The sequence below is a fragment of the Dermacentor andersoni genome, chromosome 11 (genome assembly GCF_023375885.2).
Source record: "Dermacentor andersoni chromosome 11, qqDerAnde1_hic_scaffold, whole genome shotgun sequence".
Lineage (NCBI taxonomy): Eukaryota > Metazoa > Arthropoda > Arachnida > Ixodida > Ixodidae > Dermacentor > Dermacentor andersoni.
In genome coordinates, this window is record NC_092824.1 from 45174606 (window position 1) to 45193961 (window position 19356).

Here is a 19356-nt window from a genome sequence, read left to right on the forward strand (position 1 = left end):
TCTGGTTCAGGTCCACCCTTTGGTTCAGAACAGTGAAACTTACATCCACGAGATCGTTCAGATCGCTGATGCGTGAGAGTTGCTAGACGCAAGACAACCTCATTCTCGCATTCTTGAGACTTTGCAAGAAAACGCCCAGCAAGAGAAACTTCGGTAACGACCCTATAACGGCATCAGTATTTGCGCGAGAAACGCCACATGCATTGACATAAGCAGCACGGTACCGTGGCTACGAGCAACTGTCATGGCACAGACGCAACGTAAAACAAAAAGAGAAAAGAAAAAAACAACAGGGCAGAAGTTCGGCTGCTCCACACGTTCGCGCGCTTTTTTGGCCAGACGGCGCGAGCGCCATCATGTGGCACTGCTCCGACAGTAGAGACACACGTACTTCACCGCCTGTTCTTGATTGAGGACTCTGGTAGAAAAATGAAAGAATGTCTCTGCCTTTAGTTTTATTCATAGAATATAATATAATAATTAGTAGGGGGAACTCTGGTGCTTCGTCTACAGGAGCAGCAATCGGGGTGGTTCAGCCGGATGGGAGTTACGGGTAGTAGAAAGGCTTGCCTAAACTTCGTCCTTCTGGCTTCAAACAGCTTCGTGACTTCGCAAGCTCACAATTTTTGCCAAAGTGGTGTGTACTAAATCATTCAACAAACAATAATAACGTTGTCCGATGGCAGGATGTGAACACAGGACCTCAAGCACAGAAGCCCCGCATTGAAACCATTACGCCTTATGAATTGCTCGCAGGCAAGTCAGCGCTTTGAGACGCTTGGTGCGTTTCGCTCTGCCCACTCCGACAGGCTTAGCCGATGCAATTAGTGGTGATTGTGTGTGTTTGCAGACTCTTCTGCACTTTGAAAATTATTCATATGTCTGAAATTTCGGAAAATGAAGACTGATAAAGAGCAATAAATGAATTCGCACGAACATCCGAGGCCACAAGCAGGAAGATGAGACAAATCCATCTATAGTACTTCCCATCACGACCATGGTGCCTGAAGGATCGCAGCGCCAGAGCTCCCTCTTGCAGGTAATTAGTATAGGAAAGTCTATGGTTTTGGTGAGGCGGCTTAGAAGCAGCAAGTAGCAGCTTGAGAAGCGAAGTTGAGCCAACCTTTATAGTTTCGTACAGTGATGCTGCGATAGAAATGTCTCGTATCTTAAGATACACGATACATTCTTTCATGTATCGGAAATAGAGATACTGATACACGTCCTGCCAGACGTATCCGGGCACAGATGCAAGCTACTCAAACAGTATCTAATATGTTATCTAAGCTACATGTATCTTCAAAACTGCCCAGCACTAATGAAGGCAAGTCCACTTGTCGTAATGGTGGCTTCGACAGCATTCAGCTATTATTCACCACTGTTCATCACGCGGTGGCAATAGAGAGCAGAGAGTCCCACTCACTTGGCGGATGTTTCCACTGAGTTTCGCCACCGCGGTGACAGCGTCCCCGTCCGAGACACGGATAAGTCCGGCCAGCATCTGAAACGTGGTGGTTTTGCCGGCCCCATTCACGCCGAGGAGGCCGAAACACTCTGAGGGCCGGAGCGCCATGTATATGCCACGGACTGCGTGCAGCGTGCCAAACCGCTTGTGCAGATTCCAGGCTAGGAGCGAGTAGCCTGCGAGCCCGTCCTGCTGGCGCGCAGCTTTTACTCTCGTCTTCTCCTCCTCCACGTCTTGTTCGCCGGGCCGTTCGTCGCTCGCGAGGGCGTGTCCCGAAAGCAAGTAGCCGGACATCAGGAAGATCATGAGCGCCATCAAGAGCAGGCCTTCGGCTACTACGGCCACCAACTCGAAGCCTATTCCGTTGTAATTGAATTGCACTAGACCGCCGGTGCAATCGATCCCGAGGGAGTAACCTGTAAAAGATCAACTTTTACAAGCGATGGCATAGAACGGGAACTCCTGCAACTAACATCAGCAAGCGAGAAGCAGCGCTGCGTAGGGCTACCACAATGAAGGTGCTGAACTTGCAGACTTGATTTTCTGTTTCAGCAAAAAATTCTATTGGAGCTAATAAAAATAACACTTCAGAGGGTGCTATACGTAGTTTATATATTACAGAAGAGAGGAATAAAATATTTAGAAGTTGCCTTCTGGCATCTGGTCAGAACGAAGTTCGCGCTGTACGCTTTCATAGAAATATTTTTGTAAGGCAATATTTCCCATTGATTTGTCTTGTTGCATATTTTATTTGTCCTTAACAGTTGGTCTCGTCTGCATTTTTCGGCATGAAAATTGGTTTACAGTCACTGATTTCACTTCTTATTGAAACTACGCGTACTCCCTTATCTACATAACTCCTGATATCCAACGCAAGGCGCTCCTTTTTAACTCACCATTAAATGTACCTATAGCCTATGAAATGTAGCTATGGACGTCAGACTCTGGAGTTTTGCAAGACGCGTAGCGCCACCTGCTGTTGCGAAGAGGCAGTAATTGAGTAGTGCGAAGCCCGACTTCCTTGCTAAATTGCCTATGCAGCTAGCGACTGCGAAACAACGATTTAACGAGATTTTGGTCCATATTGCGAGTGTTTTGCTCATTTAACACCCAGACAGAGAGCTATGAATTTCTACGCTAGTCGGACGCGCCGCTGAACTGCAATAAGGCGCTTGCTGGCTCACTCTTCAGACTGATGGCGGAAACGACGGCAACCGCGATAGCTCCGCGCGCTACGAAGAAACGCCGCAATCGACGCTACTGTTGTGTTGTAAATTGCCATGAACGTGAAGGACGGAATAACAACGTTCAATTTTACCGATTTCTATCGCGATCGTATGAAGGGGAATGGCTAGAGCGCTGGATACGGGCCGTGCAACCGGTTGCGTAATCGGATTACTTGCATTCCCCACAACACAGCGGCTCGCTTGAGAAAGTGCTACAATTTTTTTCTGCTGTAATTGTGTTGCGTAGCCCTGACGGAGGAGAGTGGTAACCAAGCGAAAACTCAAGAATCTGCAGCCGCCACTTCGTTGGTAACAGAAAAAACAACGTTGCGAACCATCCTGCTTATGTGCCATCGATATCTCCACCTTTTAACAGACGTCCGCCTCCGCTTGACTCAACAAGTGGAACGGAGTGATTTGGCAGATCAGCTTAACCAAACATTTTGACGCGTTTATGAAGTCGAAATCCTGTTCTAGAGGATCGTTGTATCGCGAGCTCATTTCCACTTTCGGTATTTTGTAAGTCCTGCGCCGATACAACAAGCACGCTTCGCAATGTGTTGAGCCTGCTCGACTGCATTTTTCAAATATTCAATATGAACCAATTTGAAATGCTTAGATTTTTATGCTGATATATAGACAAACCTGATGCTCTCTGTACTTTCGAGTTGCAGCACGCCGAAATAACACTTGAGACTTTATTTTATATTGTACACGTACTTCGCCCTGCTGAACTTCCTTTCCGAAGCGTGGATAGGCAGAAGAAGCTTTCCAGGTCCTTGATTTTTAGGAAACCGTGCCTCAACACAAACGAAAGAGAAGGGTCCATTGTGGCCTACGCACCTTCGCTTGCGGACAGCTCTCCTTGCACTACTCAGTTAGCGCCGAGGCGGCGATGAGGGCGCTGGTGACGGGTCTTTCCGCAGCGCCACCTGGGCAGAGTCTGAGGTCTATAGGCCAGCGCTGCCAAACCCGCGCTTAATAGCAAACCCATTTGTCGCTAATAGATATGCTCCATCCTTGTGAACAGCTCTATTTCCTTGAACGCAAACTTCATTGCACATGGTTATGAATAAACACCACCTAGGTTTCCAGAAACCTGCGCCCTTACTTACTATATTTCCTTGTCATAGAAATTATGCAGATACTCGAGGAGCCTTCACGCCACCGCCTCCGCGGCTGTTTTCATGCCAACAGCGCATGCGCGATGCGCACGCGGGCCGATGGAGGATGTTCACTGAGGTGGAGTGCATCTCACCGCAAAAACGACGAAGCCGAGGAGGAAAGAAAGCTGAGGAGAGGGCCGCACTACTTGTCGTGGAGCTGCATCAATAATGAGTGGCGGAAGCCACGTGTCTTTCGCAATGAAGCTCTGGAAATGGTGGTTTAACTACCGTTGGTAAAGCAGGTGCTCACTTTCGTACAAGAATTACTAGGGGGAACTGTGGCGCTAGTGTCTGCGGTAGCTGCTAGCGGGCCGGTTCATCCAACAAGGGAGTGATAGGCACAGGGCAGCACATGATTTGCCTCAACTCCGTCCTTCTGGCTTCAAAGGACTTCGCAACTTCGTAAACTCGTCCTTCCCCACAAAAATGGTGCGCAAGAAATAATTACATAAGTACCGATAAAGTTGTCCGATGGCAGGAATTCAGCACAGAGCCTCTAGCACATAAGCCCCATGTTGACACCATTGAACCACGGACACATGCTTCGAGAAGCGGCATAAAATGTCCTCATGAATTTCTCGCGCGAAAGTGAGCGCCTTCAGACGCTTCGCGCGTTTTGGTTTGGCCACCTCGGTAAGCTGAATCATTGCAATTAGTAGCGATTGTGCGTGTTCGTAGCGTTCTAGACTTAGAAAAGCACAAATTCATTTGTGACAATGAAGGTGGATACAGCGTGATAAACAAATCGTATGACGTATGAATCAACGGACACAATTATCAGACAAATCCATGTACTGCAGATCATTCGCATTGATGTTTTTGTTTTAAAACCTTATTTGGCTTTATTTAGAAAGGTGTTGCGCACCTGCCCACCGGGATACTAAGTCCGGATGCTTCTATTCCCAGTTGGGGTCATCAGGGTCGGTTGCCTTAGGCCAGGGCTCCGTTGGCCTCAAACGCCTTGTGAGCCTACTGCACTAGACCGATTTGGTCTTCGCGGTGGTCGCTGGTCAGCTGTGCGTCCCAATGCTCCCCATTTGGGCTTGTAATATTGGAATCGCATTTACTTTCTGCCACTCCCTGTAGCGTGATGGAGGGTGGGTTTCATGTTGAACCAGGGGAATTGGTCTGCATATTGTGTAGGGTGCATTTTGTTCGTATGTATAAGTTGGGAAAGGTGCCTGTTTGATGTTGCCCACAGTCGACTGCCTATTCCCTAGCAAGATGACTATGTGGGGGCGGGTATATCTTTGTGATCCCTCTGTAATGTGCTAGAATGGCCGAGTAGTCCATGGGTCCTGGTGAGCGATCTTCGAATTCGGGTTCGCTGGGAGCTCGGTTTGTAGTATAGCCTCGTGATTGAATTATCCGGCTATCTGCACGGTGTCCCACGTCCCTTGTTAGGACGCACACCTACTTATGTCAAACACTCGGCACATTTCACTGAATTTGTAAGAGATATCGCCATTGAGGACGATGACATGAAAGGCTTTTTCGGCATAAGATTAATGTTTACTTGTGTGCGAGCGATTACACAGCCCAGTGTTTCAAGGAACTTTTTGAGAAGGACGCTTCACTACCTCGACGTATGCCATTTGAAACGCAAGACATATGTTACCTCCTGGAATTCTACACGAACAACACACACTTCGTGTTCAACGAATAATTTTACATGCACCGGTTCCAAAGAGCAATGGGACCTTCCGTTTCCGCTGCCTGTACAAAGATATCTCTAGAGGCACTTGAAAATTCTGCGATGACCTCGTAGAAGACCACTCCAAAAGTTTTTGCCCGATACATAAAGGACTGGTTTTGTGTGATTCGTCTCCAAGAGTTGTTGCATTTGCTTGAGCATCTGAACTCCTTTTTACCAAGTATCCAAGTCACCATGGAAGAAGAAAACAATGGAAAGATTGCCTTTCTGGACGTCCTCATAAGACGTTCGCCCAAGGACGTTACAACCAGTGTGTATCGGAAGCCGCCTCACACGGGGAGGCATTTGAGGTTATACTGCGCATCCTATAGCCCAGAAATGCTCCGTTGCCGCATCACTCTTCCCTCGCGCATTGCGCATCTGCTCCGAGCCTGGACTGCCCAAGCAAGAGCTAGTCGTGTTAAGGAAGGACCTCTCCAACAGTGGCTATACAGCAAAGATTCTGAGAACTCAAGAATTGCGGTCTTCAGTTGCTGACCACACAAGGGCACAAGAAAAAGAGAAGCTGAATCTGGCGGCTGTCCCCTACGCGCAAAGCACCAGTGAGGCACTGGCATGAGTTTTTGGCACATATGGCGTAAAAATCGCAGACGTGCCAAAAAAAAAAAAAAAAGACTAAGACACAATCTCGTACGCGTGAAACCCCCTTCGGAAAGGTCAAGACTTCCAAAGGTAATCTACAAGATTCCGTGGAAGAATTGTGACACAAGCTACATAGGTGAAACTGGAGAAAAGACGGGGAATGCGGGAGATGGCAATTCCGGACGATGAGCAAAACGTGAACAAGGTGAATGCAGGAGCCAACGTTTCGACAAGTGGACTTGTCTTCTTCAAGGCGTCACCTACGTCGCCTTGAAGAAGACAAGTCCAGTTGTCGAAACGTTGGCTCCTGCATTCACCTTGTTCACGTATTGTTCACAGGTTAAACGGTGCATTTTAAAAGAAGGATTCAGTAGCACCAGAACGCTGCAAGAAAGAGCAATGCAAGTTCAAACGCCTTGGCGGATGATCACATGGCTACCAACCACATCATCGATTAGGATGCTGCGAGCATAATGGTAACAAAGAAGCGACCATCTTCAAAACTACCCTTAGAATATTCACATATTCAAACAACTAAAAACGCGGTTAAGCGGATACGGGGTAATCTTGCCGAGATATACATGCGCACTTTGTGCCACATAACACATATATAATTACCTCCTCTTGCGCTCATCTTCATTGTGAACAAGGGACCCGTAGCGGTCTTGAAACGCCATGTCGCGTTTTATTTTTTTAAGACCTTAGTCGGGTGCCACGTTATCTGACAATGTATCACACCCTCGCCTGACGAGCTTTCGCCGAACTTTGGAGTAAGCACCTCTTGAGTGTATCGCCGTACATTATGAATCGGTGACAAGTACGTAGGCAACGAGGTGCGCTGATTATGTTCCGACCCTTCTCCGCCGTTATAGCTCGTTTCTGCCTCATCAATCCGCGTTCAACCGTTATAAACCATGACCAAACGTACTTGGGCAACCGCACCGCCACACGGACCGATCGTGAAAGCGATCAGCGAGGCCGACAAATGGTGCCCACTAGTGATTTAGCTTCGCCCTTTGTGTTCCCGCCACTTACTTAGCGTTGAATAGAGACGTGGGGTCAACGCCGAGAAGGCCTTCGGAAAGCGTCTGCTACCTCAGCTCCGCGTGAGGCTGCCAACGCCGGCGCCGGAAGAGGAGAGAGGAGATGGGGCTACCTTTGTTTCGTTTAAAAGCTTTAGGGCCGCATAATTGCCCTAGATTATGGAGGACGTAGAGCGAAGGAGAGGCCCCGACCAGCACAGACGTGTTGGAGAAAGCTTGTCTTTCGCAAAGGAGCACTGGTACTGGTACCCCAAACATCAACGTTGCCACAGAAACCGCGCTCCTGAAGCTCCCGCTGCTGCTCTAAGCCACGTGCATAGGAATGCAAGTTCAAAGTTCGGGCCTATCTGCTCCGGTGAGTTCGTTGCAGGTGCAAACTGACATGGCACACCTACATGGCTGTATTTCCGGCTTCAAAAACGTGACGTCCGGGCCTCTGATATTTTCTTTCCACCTTGCGTGCCCTAGATAAAACAATTACCCGCTGTGGTTGCTCCGTGGCTATGGTGTTTGGCTGCTGAGCACGAGGTCGCGGGATCGAATGCTGGCCACGGCGGCCGCATTTCGATGGGGGCGAAATGCGAAAACACCCGTGTACTTAGATTTAGGTGCACGTTAAAAAACCTCAGGTGGTCGCAATTTCCGGAGTCCTCCAATACGGCGTGCCTCATAACGAGAAAGTGGTTTTGGCACGTAAAACCCCATAATTTTTTTTAGATAAAACAAGTTAGGGGCCATCCATAAGGCTTTTGCCGTCTTAGCCTTTGCGCATAAGGAAAGCACGCCGAACTGGAATAAATAATATAAGGTGTTCCCAACCTTAGTTTTCTGCATTTTTTATTGCTGGGCAGGCACTGTTTATGGTGAAAAAACTTTGACATGAATCTAGATGTGTTTAAATGGGCATAAAATACATACGTATCTAGGTGGCGTCTTCTCTCGGAGGTTGGTAGTACGTTAAGTTATCCCTGATCTATGAATGGCAACCGTGAAATGAAGTTAGAGACACAAATTCGCAACACCTAAACGCCTATGCTAGACCTTGAGAGAAATGATAGTGCGGGAAAACTGCAGAAAGAGAGATTCGTACACATATCAGCGTAACAAGCAGAAGCCCAAAGGGCGCTGTCTGCAGCGTGATATTGTGCTCTGCTGGATGAAGGAAAGGGCGCTTTGCGGAGTTGTTCTTGAGAAGGCATACTTGTTTTAAAGGATCGGAACAGTCAAATGTATTGCATTTTCAGTGTTTTGTGATTAACAGTGGCTGCCGCAGAATAAATACTTCCACAAAACCTGGTCAGCATTTTAGACTTTCATTCTTATGCATGTAGTCTATAGGCTCTATTGTTGCGTAAGCTTGAACACCAGAATTTCCGGAAACCTATATTCGCTGTTGCACGAGGAACTGATTAGGTTCTTGTCTTTGGTTATGTACAGTTAGGCGCCCGTCATCAACCAAAGTGTGAATTTGTAATTTTTTAGCAACCTTCGCATCCAACTTCTTAAAATCATTCATGGTTACTGAAGCATTTTCTGGAAGGGTCAGCCGGCCGTTGCGAAGTTATGCACACGTAGCAATAAAATTAGCCCATTATGGCATTTTCGTTATCCATGCCAAAGAGCCTACTAAGGATAGCAGAAGTAGTAGGACTAGAGTGCAAATTGAACTAATGTAATTGGATGCGACGACGTAAGAACACTAAATCGCGCGATTGTTTCGATGACACCTACGAGAGCAGAGACGCTGATTGAAGAGAGATAATATGTGTGCTAGCAGATGGGGAGCCAGCTTGCGAATACATCGGAGATAGCTGTAGAATATTGTTACGTGTAGAAAGACACAGACAAAAGAGGCTATTTACAGACTATTTACACTAAATGGAGCCAGAGCGCCAGGCCGACATTCACTCGCGCCAAGGGCACCGACCCACTTCGTCGTCGTTCTCATGGCGGCTCGTCTCTCGGGTATTTACCGATCATATCGTAATACTACCCCCCGGCGGCAAAAGCGCCGTCACGGTGCAGTTAAATATCCAAGGCACGTGGAGAGTTGTAGGGCTTGAGTCGGGCGACGTGGACAATGTCACTGGTAGTCACAGCAGAGGACGTAGTGGGCGTGGCGAGAACGATTTCGTAGGTGACATCTGTCACTTGGCGAAGCACGCGATATGGGCCGGTATAACAGGAAAGCAGTTTCTCACAAAGGCCAACTTTACGCGATGGTGACCAAAGTAACAAGAGGGTGCCGGGGACAAAAGTGACATCACGGTGACGGAGGTCGTAGCGCTGCTTTTGTTTGTCTTGAGAGACTTGTAGCCGAGCGCGCGCAAGTTGGCGAGCATGGTCAGCATGGGCGATAGCATCACGGGCATAAGCGCTAGTTGATGCTGTGTTGGACGGAAGCACAGTGTCCAGCGGTAGCGTCGGTTCACGGCCATACAAGAGGTAAAAAGGAGAAAAGCCAGCAGTGTCGAGACGGGAAGAGTTATACGCAAAGGTGATGTAAGGTAGAGCCTGGTCCCAATCACGGTGGTCGTCTGAAACGTATTTGGATAGCATGTCTGTAAGGGTGCGGTTCAAACGCTCAGTGAGGCCGTTCGTTTGAGGGTGGTAGGAGGTGGTAAACTTATGCTGTATTGCGCAGGCACGCATGATGTCGTCAATGACTTTGGCTAAGAACGTACGGCCACGGTCTGTTAGCAATTGACGCGGAGCACCATGAATCAAAATGATATCATGCAGGAGGAAGTCCGCAACATCAGTTGCGCAACTGGTCGGAAGAGCGCGTGTTACGGCATAGCGGGTCGCGTAGTCCGCCGCGACTGCAACCCACTTGTTTCCTGATGTAGATTCCGGAAATGGGCCGAGAAGGTCTAAGCCGACACGATGGAAGGGCTCGGCAGGGATGTCGAGCGGCTGCAGGTAACCAGCGGGGAGCTGGGAAGGCTTCTTGCGTCGTTGGCAAAGTTCACAGGCGGCGACGTAACGTCTCACGGAACGGGCAAGGCCCGGCCAGAAAAAACGGCGACGTACACGGTCATAGGTTCGAGATACGCCGAGGTGTCCTGCCGTTGGTGCGTCGCGAAGCTCTTCTAAAACGGTTGAGCGGAGGTGTTTAGGCACGACAAGTAGGAACTCAGAGCCGTCCGGATGAAGGTTACGACGGTACAGAGTACCATCGCGGAGGACGAAGAGGCGTAGTGTGGCGTCGGCCGGAGTGTGTTCAAAACGGTCGATGAGTGCTCTGATGTAGGCGTCACGACGTTGCTCGTCGGCGAAATGAAGCAGCTGCGACACAGAGAATATGCAAGCAGCACTGGTAATATTGGAGGAGTCAGGGTCGTCAACAGGGTAACGCGACAAGCTGTCAGCGTCTTGGTGCAGGCGGCCATACTTGTACACCACGGAATATGAAAATTCTTGTAGCCTCAAAGCCCATCGACCAAGCCGGCCTGTAGGATCTCTTAGCGATGAGAGCCAGCAGAGAGCATGATGGTCAGTGACTACGGAAAAAGGGCGACCGTAAAGGTAAGGACGGAACTTCGCTACCGCCCAGACTACAGCAAGGCATTCTCGTTCTGTAATGGAGTAGTTGCGCTCCGGTGGTGTGAGGAGGCGGCTCGCATAAGCAATAACGCGATCCTGGCCACGCTGACGCTGGGCTAAGACGGCACCTACGCCATGACCGCTGGCATCTGTACGCAATTCTGTAGGGGCATCAGGGTCGAAGTGGGCGAGGATGGGTGGTGAGGAGAGAAGAGTAACGAGACGAGAGAAGGCGGCGGCTTCTGCAGTACCCCACGAGAACTGTACGCCTTTCTTCAAAAGATTAGTGAGGGGTCTAGCAATTGCCGCAAAATCTTGAATAAAACGACGAAAGTACGAGCATAGCCCTACAAAACTTCGAACGTCGGCGGCTGTCTTCGGAACCGGATAGTCTCGGACAGCGCGAGTTTTGTCAGGATCAGGCTGTACTCCGGAAGCGTCAACGAGGTGGCCCAGAACAGTAATTTGGCGGCGGCCGAAACGACATTTGGACGAGTTAAGTTGCAGCTTCGCCTTTCGAAATACATCAAGTATAGCTGTGAGACGCTCAAGGTGAGTGTCGAACGTGGGTGAGAAGACGATGACGTCGTCGAGGTAGCAGAGACATGTGGACCATTTGAAACCTCGGAGCAAGGAGTCCATCATACGCTCAAAGGTGGCAGGGGCGTTGCATAATCCAAACGGCATTACTTTAAATTGGTATAGGCCATCAGGTGTGATGAACGCGGTTTTTTCTCTGTCCATATCGTCAACAGCAATCTGCCAGTATCCAGAACGAAGATCAATAGAAGAGAAATAGCTGGAACCGTGGAGGCAGTCAAGGGCGTCGTCTATACGTGGGAGCGGGTAGACGTCTTTCTTAGTAATTTTGTTCAGATGACGGTAGTCTACACAGAAGCGCCACGTGCCATCCTTCTTCTTAACCAACACTACAGGTGACGCCCAAGGACTCGAAGAAGGCTCAATGATGTTTTTGTCTAGCATTTTGTTCACTTCGCTTTGAATAACTTGGCGTTCCGACGCAGAAACTCGGTACGGTCGTCGGTGAATAGGAGTAGCATCGCCAGTAAGAATCCGATGCTTGACCGCGAGTGTCTGGCCTAAAGGGCGATCGTCGAAGTCGAAAATATCTGTGTAGGCCGATAATACTCGATAAAGGTCTTCAGCCTGCGCAGAAGACAGGTCCGTCGCAACCATTTTCTGTATCTTGGGATCGGCGGCCGAGGCTGGCACGAGAGGCCTGCTAAGCTCGCAAGAAGGATCGGTTGATAAATTTGCCACGTGATGGTCGCCGAGACAATCAACGTTGGCAAGGCAAATACCTTGTGGTAGAATTTGCTTCGCCAATCCAAAGTTAAAGATAGGCATGAAAGTGCGGTTCGCAGTAACAGTAAGTATACTGTGAGGCACGGTAACGTCATACTGTAGTGGAATGTCGCGCAGAGGAGTGACGAGGTACTCGCCATCAGGGACTGGTGGGGAAGACAAGAGTTCAATATAGGCTATTGATTTTGGTGGCAGGCAAATAAAGCCAGTGGGGCGTAGGCGGCACTGGGGTGCGTCAGAAGGTTCTGCGAGAATCGGTAACTCAAGGCGAAGGGTACTGGCAGAGCAGTCAATAAGAGCAGAATGCGCGGAGAGAAAATCGAGGCCGAGAATGAGGTCGTGGGGGCAATGAGCAATCACGGTGAAGAGGACAGGAGTGTGGCGGCCGGCGATGCTAACACGTGCCGTACACATGCCGATGATAGGCACAGTACCACCATCCGCAACGCGGACGACGCGTGCCGACGCTGGGGTGAGGAGCTTGTTCAGTCGTCGTCGGAAGGCAGCACTCATAATAGAAAGATGTGCCCCTGTGTCGATGAGTGCCGTGACAGGATAGCCATCAACGTCAACGTCAAGAAGGTTTTGGTTCGTGTTTAACGTGAGCAGAGGATTTGAGGGCAGTGTCGACAACGCAGCTTCACCTCCAGAAGCTGCAGTGCCTAGTTTTCCGGCTGGGCCCGGGAGGTGATAGGCGGCGAAGAGAAGCGGCGGGGTTGGGGCGAACGGGACTGACGGCGTCGAGGTGAGGGCGAGCGGCTGTAGCGAAGGTTCGGAAGAGGAGCATCAGCGGCAGTGGGTTCACGGCGGGTGGCATAGGGAACAGACGGTCGAAAGGTGCGGGAGTAAGTGGCGGCGTATGTCCGAGGAGGCGGAGGCCAACGGTTGCGGCAGTGACGAGCGACGTGGCCGATGCGACAGCAGTGAAATCAGATTGGTCTGTCATCAGGGGTACGCCAATCGGACGGGTTGCGGCGAGATGTGGCGGTACAAAAACATTTTAGCGGTATTGGTGCCGTGAAATACAACATAATACCTTAATGCATTGTAAGAGTAACCTAGATTGTACTGCACAGTCTATTCATTTCATAGGATTCGGTGCTCAAGATGTTTTTTCTAAGACATATACTGTCGCCTGATGGAATAAATCTTTCTTCACGATTGCACGCACTCCTCAGACGGCCATCATATTTCGGGGAATAAAGGGAAACTGTTTTTTGCACGACTTGTATCCCGTGTTACGAAGCGGGACGAATCATTTTTCCCCATTGTGCGCTAAAACGTTCGATACATTGCTGGGAAAGCTCGCGCAAAAAGAGCATGTGCTCTCAATATACCAATAAATCAATGTGAAATGAAGAAAAGGAAATGGGCGCCCCCGCTGGACCACTACTACTCGCGCGTTTACCGACCGCCGTGCAGTTCGTACAACTGTCATATTCTTCCACCTTGTTCTGGATATCAAAAATTTCGCAATGTTTTTGAATTCACAATCTTGTCAGCTTTCATTGGCCAAGAGAAGGCCGAGAGTTCCGCGATGGCCTTTCTGATAGCTGAAAAGTGGCCCTATTACTGAGCTTGACAATACGGCAGAATTCGAAAATGCCTTTACTAGTGCTCCATGCGGGTAATTCAGAAACTTCGGGACAGGAAGCGTTGAAACAGGAACAGGCACCAATCTGGCGGAGCCTTCGCCCCCATCCGGCTCAAAACTTAGTACCCTTTCGCTTTGTAGAGAAGGTTAACCAGCGAAGCTGTGTGTGCGGTCTCTTTAATTGAGAACAGCACATCCGTTGCTGGTCGGCTAGGCATTGTACTATCTTTGGGATCGGCACACTTATGGGGAGTGCTTAACGCGTGCTTCGCCTCCGCCGCCGGTCCACCCTGTATTACACCTGCTTCGAGAAGGGACCACGTATGGCGTGTCTTAACGCCTGCGTCACCTCCGCCGCGGGTCGGCTCAGCATTGCACTATCTTCGGTATTGGCCCACGTTTGCGGAGCTTCTTGCGAACACATGGACAAGATCATAGGGAAACAAGCTCCTAACAGCTTCGCTGTAAAATACATCAGTGCCTCTTGTATGTTGTTTTGCTTCCTCCACGAACGCATCGAAGTGGATACACCGTCAATGCTATGCTACATTGCCTCGGCAGAGCAGCCAGGCCAGCGTGCGGCCTACTGCTAACCGCGAGTATGTTATACGCACGCACTATAAGCAACTTGTATTGCTACTCAGTTGATGTGTGCATGTTCCTGTAGGAGCAGTAAACGCCAAATTAAAATGCTAAATAATATTACACAGGCCCCGACTAACGCCGAGGGTTTCCTGCCGGTCTCGTCTTGTCGATCATTGATGCAAGACGCGTGCGACGCCATTGGCGGCGTCGGCTCTCATCACGCCCGCGTTCTGAGACGCCTGGTCGGCCACTGGGCTGTTTCCAAATTGCGTGGTTTCGCGCGAAGGCGAAGGCATAGAGTTTCCTACAAAATTACTAGAGGGAACTCTGGCGCTGCAGGCGTTGTCCTACTAAAGCCCCTTGATAATTTGAAAGTAGCGACACTCTCCTCCTCACGGCGCTTTCCTCCTCGATTCTCCTCGCCCGCCGGCTGCGCACGGCACGCTATTCCTCCTCGGCTCCCGCGGACGGGCCGCAGGATTCTATGGAGGTGTGTTATTTTGGGCCAGTTGCGCGCCCCAGTGGGGTTGAAAATTTTGAGAAATGCTAATAACACCATCGATAATGCTGGAGGCAACGTTTATGAGGAGGTTGATTTTTTCTTAAAGCCGTATGAGCGGGGTATACTGGTTTAAAGGGAGCTTTGAGGCGCGTTCTATACTCCAGACAATTTTTCTGCCACACGATCAGACGCTTTACTTCGTGCGTCTGATCTAGTATAGCTTGTGACACATCCCTTTGTGTGTGGCTTATTAGGCGTTTAGACCTCTGTTTCAAGGTCCCGTTGTGAGCTACATAAAACATCACGTGACCGAAGGAAGGCGGGAAGCGAACCAAAGCATATGCAGCCGCGTATAAGAGATGATTAATGATTAGCAAAGTAATGATTGATTAGTGATTGGATTAAGATGAATTCGCGTGTATTAAGGATGATTAAGGTGGATTAGAGTCGATGAAGGTGCATTACATTAGGGTGAATGAAGGTAGATTAAGGTGCATAAAGGAGGACTAGGTTGGATTAAGGTCGATGAGGTTAATTAGGGTGGATGAAGGTGCGTTGATTTGCATTGAGGACGCTCATAGTGGATTATGGTGGAATAAAGTGCATAAAGAAGGATAAGGGTGGATTAAGAGGAATTAAGGTGTATTAAAGAGGATTATGGTGGGCTAGGGTGTATCAAAGTTAATGAGGAAGCATTACGGTTGATTAGAGTAGATTAAGGTCGATGAAGGTGGATTAAGGTGCATTAAGGAGGACTTAGGGTGGATTAAAGTGAATGAAGGAGGATTGAGGTCGATGAATGTGCATTAGGAGGATTATGGTAGACTAATCGGTCTTAATACTCAATGAACCCCGATTCACCTTAGTCCGCCCTAATCCACCTTAATGCTCCTTCATCTACCTTAATACTCCCAATCCACCTTAATCAACCTACATCGCCCCTAATGCAACTTAGCCTACCCTATGCGGTCTTAATCCTCCTTTATCAACCGTTATCCATCATAATCCGCCTTAATCCTCCTTCATCCACCTTAATCCTTATTCACGCACTTTAATCCCACTCAATCCTGCTTAATGGTCCCAATCTACCTTAATACACCCTAATCCGCCTCTATCAAACCTAATCCAGCTCCGTGGTCCCTAATCCACGTTAATCTACCCTAGTCCATCCAAATCGGTCTTAATCCTCCTTTATCAAACCCAATTCACCTTAATCTTCCTTTATCCACCTTAATCCTCCCTAATCCCTTTCATGTACCCTAATCCACCCCAATCGGTCTTAATACCCTTTCATCAACACTTCACCTTAATCCACCATTATCCGACTTAATCCTCCTCCACGCACGTTAACCTTTATTCATGCATCTTAATCCTTCGTAATGCACTCTAATCCACCTTAATCTTCTTTAACACACTCTAATCAACCTTAATCCTCCCTAATCCACCTTATGTCAACCACTAATGATTCATTAACTTGGGTAATCATTCTCTTATACAGGGGTGGACATGCTTTGGGTCCCCTCTGGCCTTCCTTGGGTCACGTGATACTTCGTTTACAACGCGACCTTGAAACAAAGATCTAAAGGCTTTCGCCTTAAAACTTTAAAAAAGCTCAATTTTGACTAGTTAAAGCTCATCACCTGCAATACTACGGGCATACTTGCCACTAATTTTTTCAGGGCGCAAAGCAGAATAAATAATACTGCACTTCCGACTGAACAACAACAGTTAGCGACGTGCGAAGTGATGGAGCCGCCCCAGAATATTAAGCATACTGAGGACAACCGCAACAAAAACGCTGGTGAGCAGGCCGGAAGAATGAAAAAATAATGCCGCATTACGGGATGCTTTGCTACGAGCTATAATAAAGACTCATGAGCTCGCAAATAACGCTGTTCTTTGTCGGTACAAAGTTCTTTCGGCCAATGTCATGCAGCCACTGCTTCCTACGCAAGCCGTCACGCTTTCATTGTGGTATCATAAAAACGGTATAACCATCTTCAGGCTTCTTGCTGCAGTTATATGCGCAACAGCCCGGCATAGCGCTAGCACATAGACCAGAAACACAGCGTACAACGTTCGCTACGCCGAGCTAAAGCGCCGAGCCAGCTGTGCTCAGGAGGAAAATGGCGCGAACGAAAAAGAAAAACACAAGCAAAACTCAAGATCCGCGCGTTTCTAAGGGCAACGGCAGGGAGACCAATCGTCGTGCAGAAAAACGGGGGCAAAACTGGTTGCCGCGGGGGAACGCGCAAGGGGCGAGGAGGAGGCGAGGAGGTCGCGCGGCGGCGGCAGAGTTCAAAGAGTGTCGCTACTTTAAAATTATCAAGGGACTTTATGTCCTACCATGGGAATGATGGGAAGTACATGGATTTGTCTGATCTTCGTGCTTGTGGATTCAGACGTTCTTGTGGTTTTGTATATTACGCTATATAAATATTATTGTCGTATATTTCGGCGCAAACTATATTCTTCGAAGTGCAGAAGACGCCGGGAACGCGTACAGTTTCTATTAATTGCAACGATTGAGCTTGTCCAGGTGGCCAAATCGAAACGCGCCAAGCGTCTCAAGGCACTGGCATGCCCGCGATAAATTCATAAGGGCGTTTCATTCCCTTGTCGATACGTGCGTCCGTGGCCTTATGGTTTCAATATCAGGCTTCTGTGCTAGAGTTCCTGTGTTCGAATCCTGCTGTCGGGCAATTTTAATGATGTTTATTTACTTATTCCGCAATATACTGTTGAAAATGACGAGTTAACAAAGTCACAATGCCGTTTGAAGCCAAAAGGATGAACTTTAGGCAAATCCATGTACTTCCCATAATTCCCATGCTGGGACAACCGCTCCCATTGCAGCTCCCGTAGACACTAGCGCCAGAGTTCCCTCTAGTAATTCTTGTAGGAAACTCTATGGGCCGAGGGACTGAAATCAACACCGCAACAACGCCGTGGTTTAAGGTTGTACTGATTACCTGAGGTTATGTTGTGAAACGCGGGGGTGACGTCTAGGAGCGACACACGGAATTCCGCAGCCGCTGCACAGCCCAAACAGCGCCCTGCAATCCTATTGGAAATCTCCCAGCGGTTGCAATATGAGAAGCGCCGCACTTTTATGGAGCAGGAAACGACACGCAGGGAAAATCGTCAACGTTTTCAAGTTCATGTAAACCGTGAGTTCCGCTAAGACCACCGCGTGCACCAGCCGGTGTGCACCACGGTGTCGTATATGCACGCAGCTACAGAGTTGGAAACTAGGGATTCTAGCTAACAACGCTTGAGTGCAGCCGAGGACATTACGCTGCCCTCAGTCTTACAGCGAAACGCACTCAGCGCGCACCCCTGGCGTCTCTGAACACGTTAGCCTCGATAGTATATCGCGTGCTAAATTAAATCACTGAAACTAGGCGAACGTGACCCCAATGAACATGACCCGCTAGGAGGCGCCTACAAAGAGACATGCACAGTCCTACTCCCGTATCACCCCGCTCACAGTCGACCAAGCCAACACATCCCCCAACCCGCCCTCACATCGGGCACTTTCTATCTTTCACACACCGACTATGGAAGTGCCCCGAAACTCGGGAGTCCCATACTAGTACACAAGAGAGTCACCCCCCCTCCCCCCCGGCCCTGTATCTCACCTCCTAAAGTGGCTCTCTAAATTCCTGAACCCAAATGTCTCTTTTCCTCTATGCCCTTGTTAAGAACATCCAAGACATGCCCGGCTGGTCAAGCATGGGGTTATAATCTGGAAGTGTCCACCTAGTGGACTGTCGATTTCAGCTGCCGTTAAAGTGCTGATTGGCTGAGTCTGGGTAGGAGTGATAGCATGGCAGGCGCCCCAAGGCAATATTTTTCATTGGGTAGACCACGGCAATCACGAATGGCTGAAAAGCACAGTTCACCAGGTGGACACTTACAGAATGCCCTACCCTAGTAGGCAATGAGAATCTTACGCCAAAGCTCCGGACTTGGGACTGCATTATCAGAAAATTATTCTCTCTCTGCCTCCACGCTCAAGTCGCACATGCACCGCTGACCAGGACAGCACGATGGCGCCGGCGCTAGAGACGCGAGTGCACCTCAAGTGCCTGTATACAATTGTAGTTGCAATAAAGGGAAAGTAATCATCGCGCGTGGGCAGGCGTTGCTAGTCAGGGGAGCCTAGTTTTCCGACGTAGTTGACCGTACCTAGGGTAGTGACTTTGGCATGAACTTTTGTCTTGCTTTGGTTAGCGTTAGAATATTGTTTCAGCTTGTGAAACCAACGCTTTGGGGAAAAGTGTTTTTATCAGTCTTAATCATTGTAAGAGGTTACAAGTACGACCCAGCGTGGAAAAAAAAAAATTCAGTAGACTTGTGCGACCATGTAGAATTACAACCCGATTTCCAGCGAAGCTGTACTGTTTGACATGTTGAAATACGAATATCAGTGTACTATCATTAAACCACATGCTTTAAAATGTTACTTGTATATAACTTATGCCTGGTCCGTTTGAAACATTCGCCTCATGTAACGCTATCCATCACATTTTAGGAATTTTAGTACAGGTAGTAAATTCATCCATGCATTTATTTCACCAGAACGTTGGTTGGATAATCGCCCG

General features: G+C 48.9%; 1 protein-coding gene across 1 annotated transcript in view; it reads right to left on the minus strand.

Moving 5' to 3' along the window:
* The window catches only part of LOC129381618 (phospholipid-transporting ATPase ABCA3-like), a 70098-nt gene that overhangs the window by 16131 nt on the left and 34611 nt on the right, over nt 1–19356 (minus strand). Inside the window, exon 3 of the mRNA XM_055064629.1 lies at nt 1424–1881. Coding sequence (XP_054920604.1) covers nt 1424–1881 — 458 coding nt within the window. The remainder of the gene's footprint in view (nt 1–1423; nt 1882–19356) is intronic.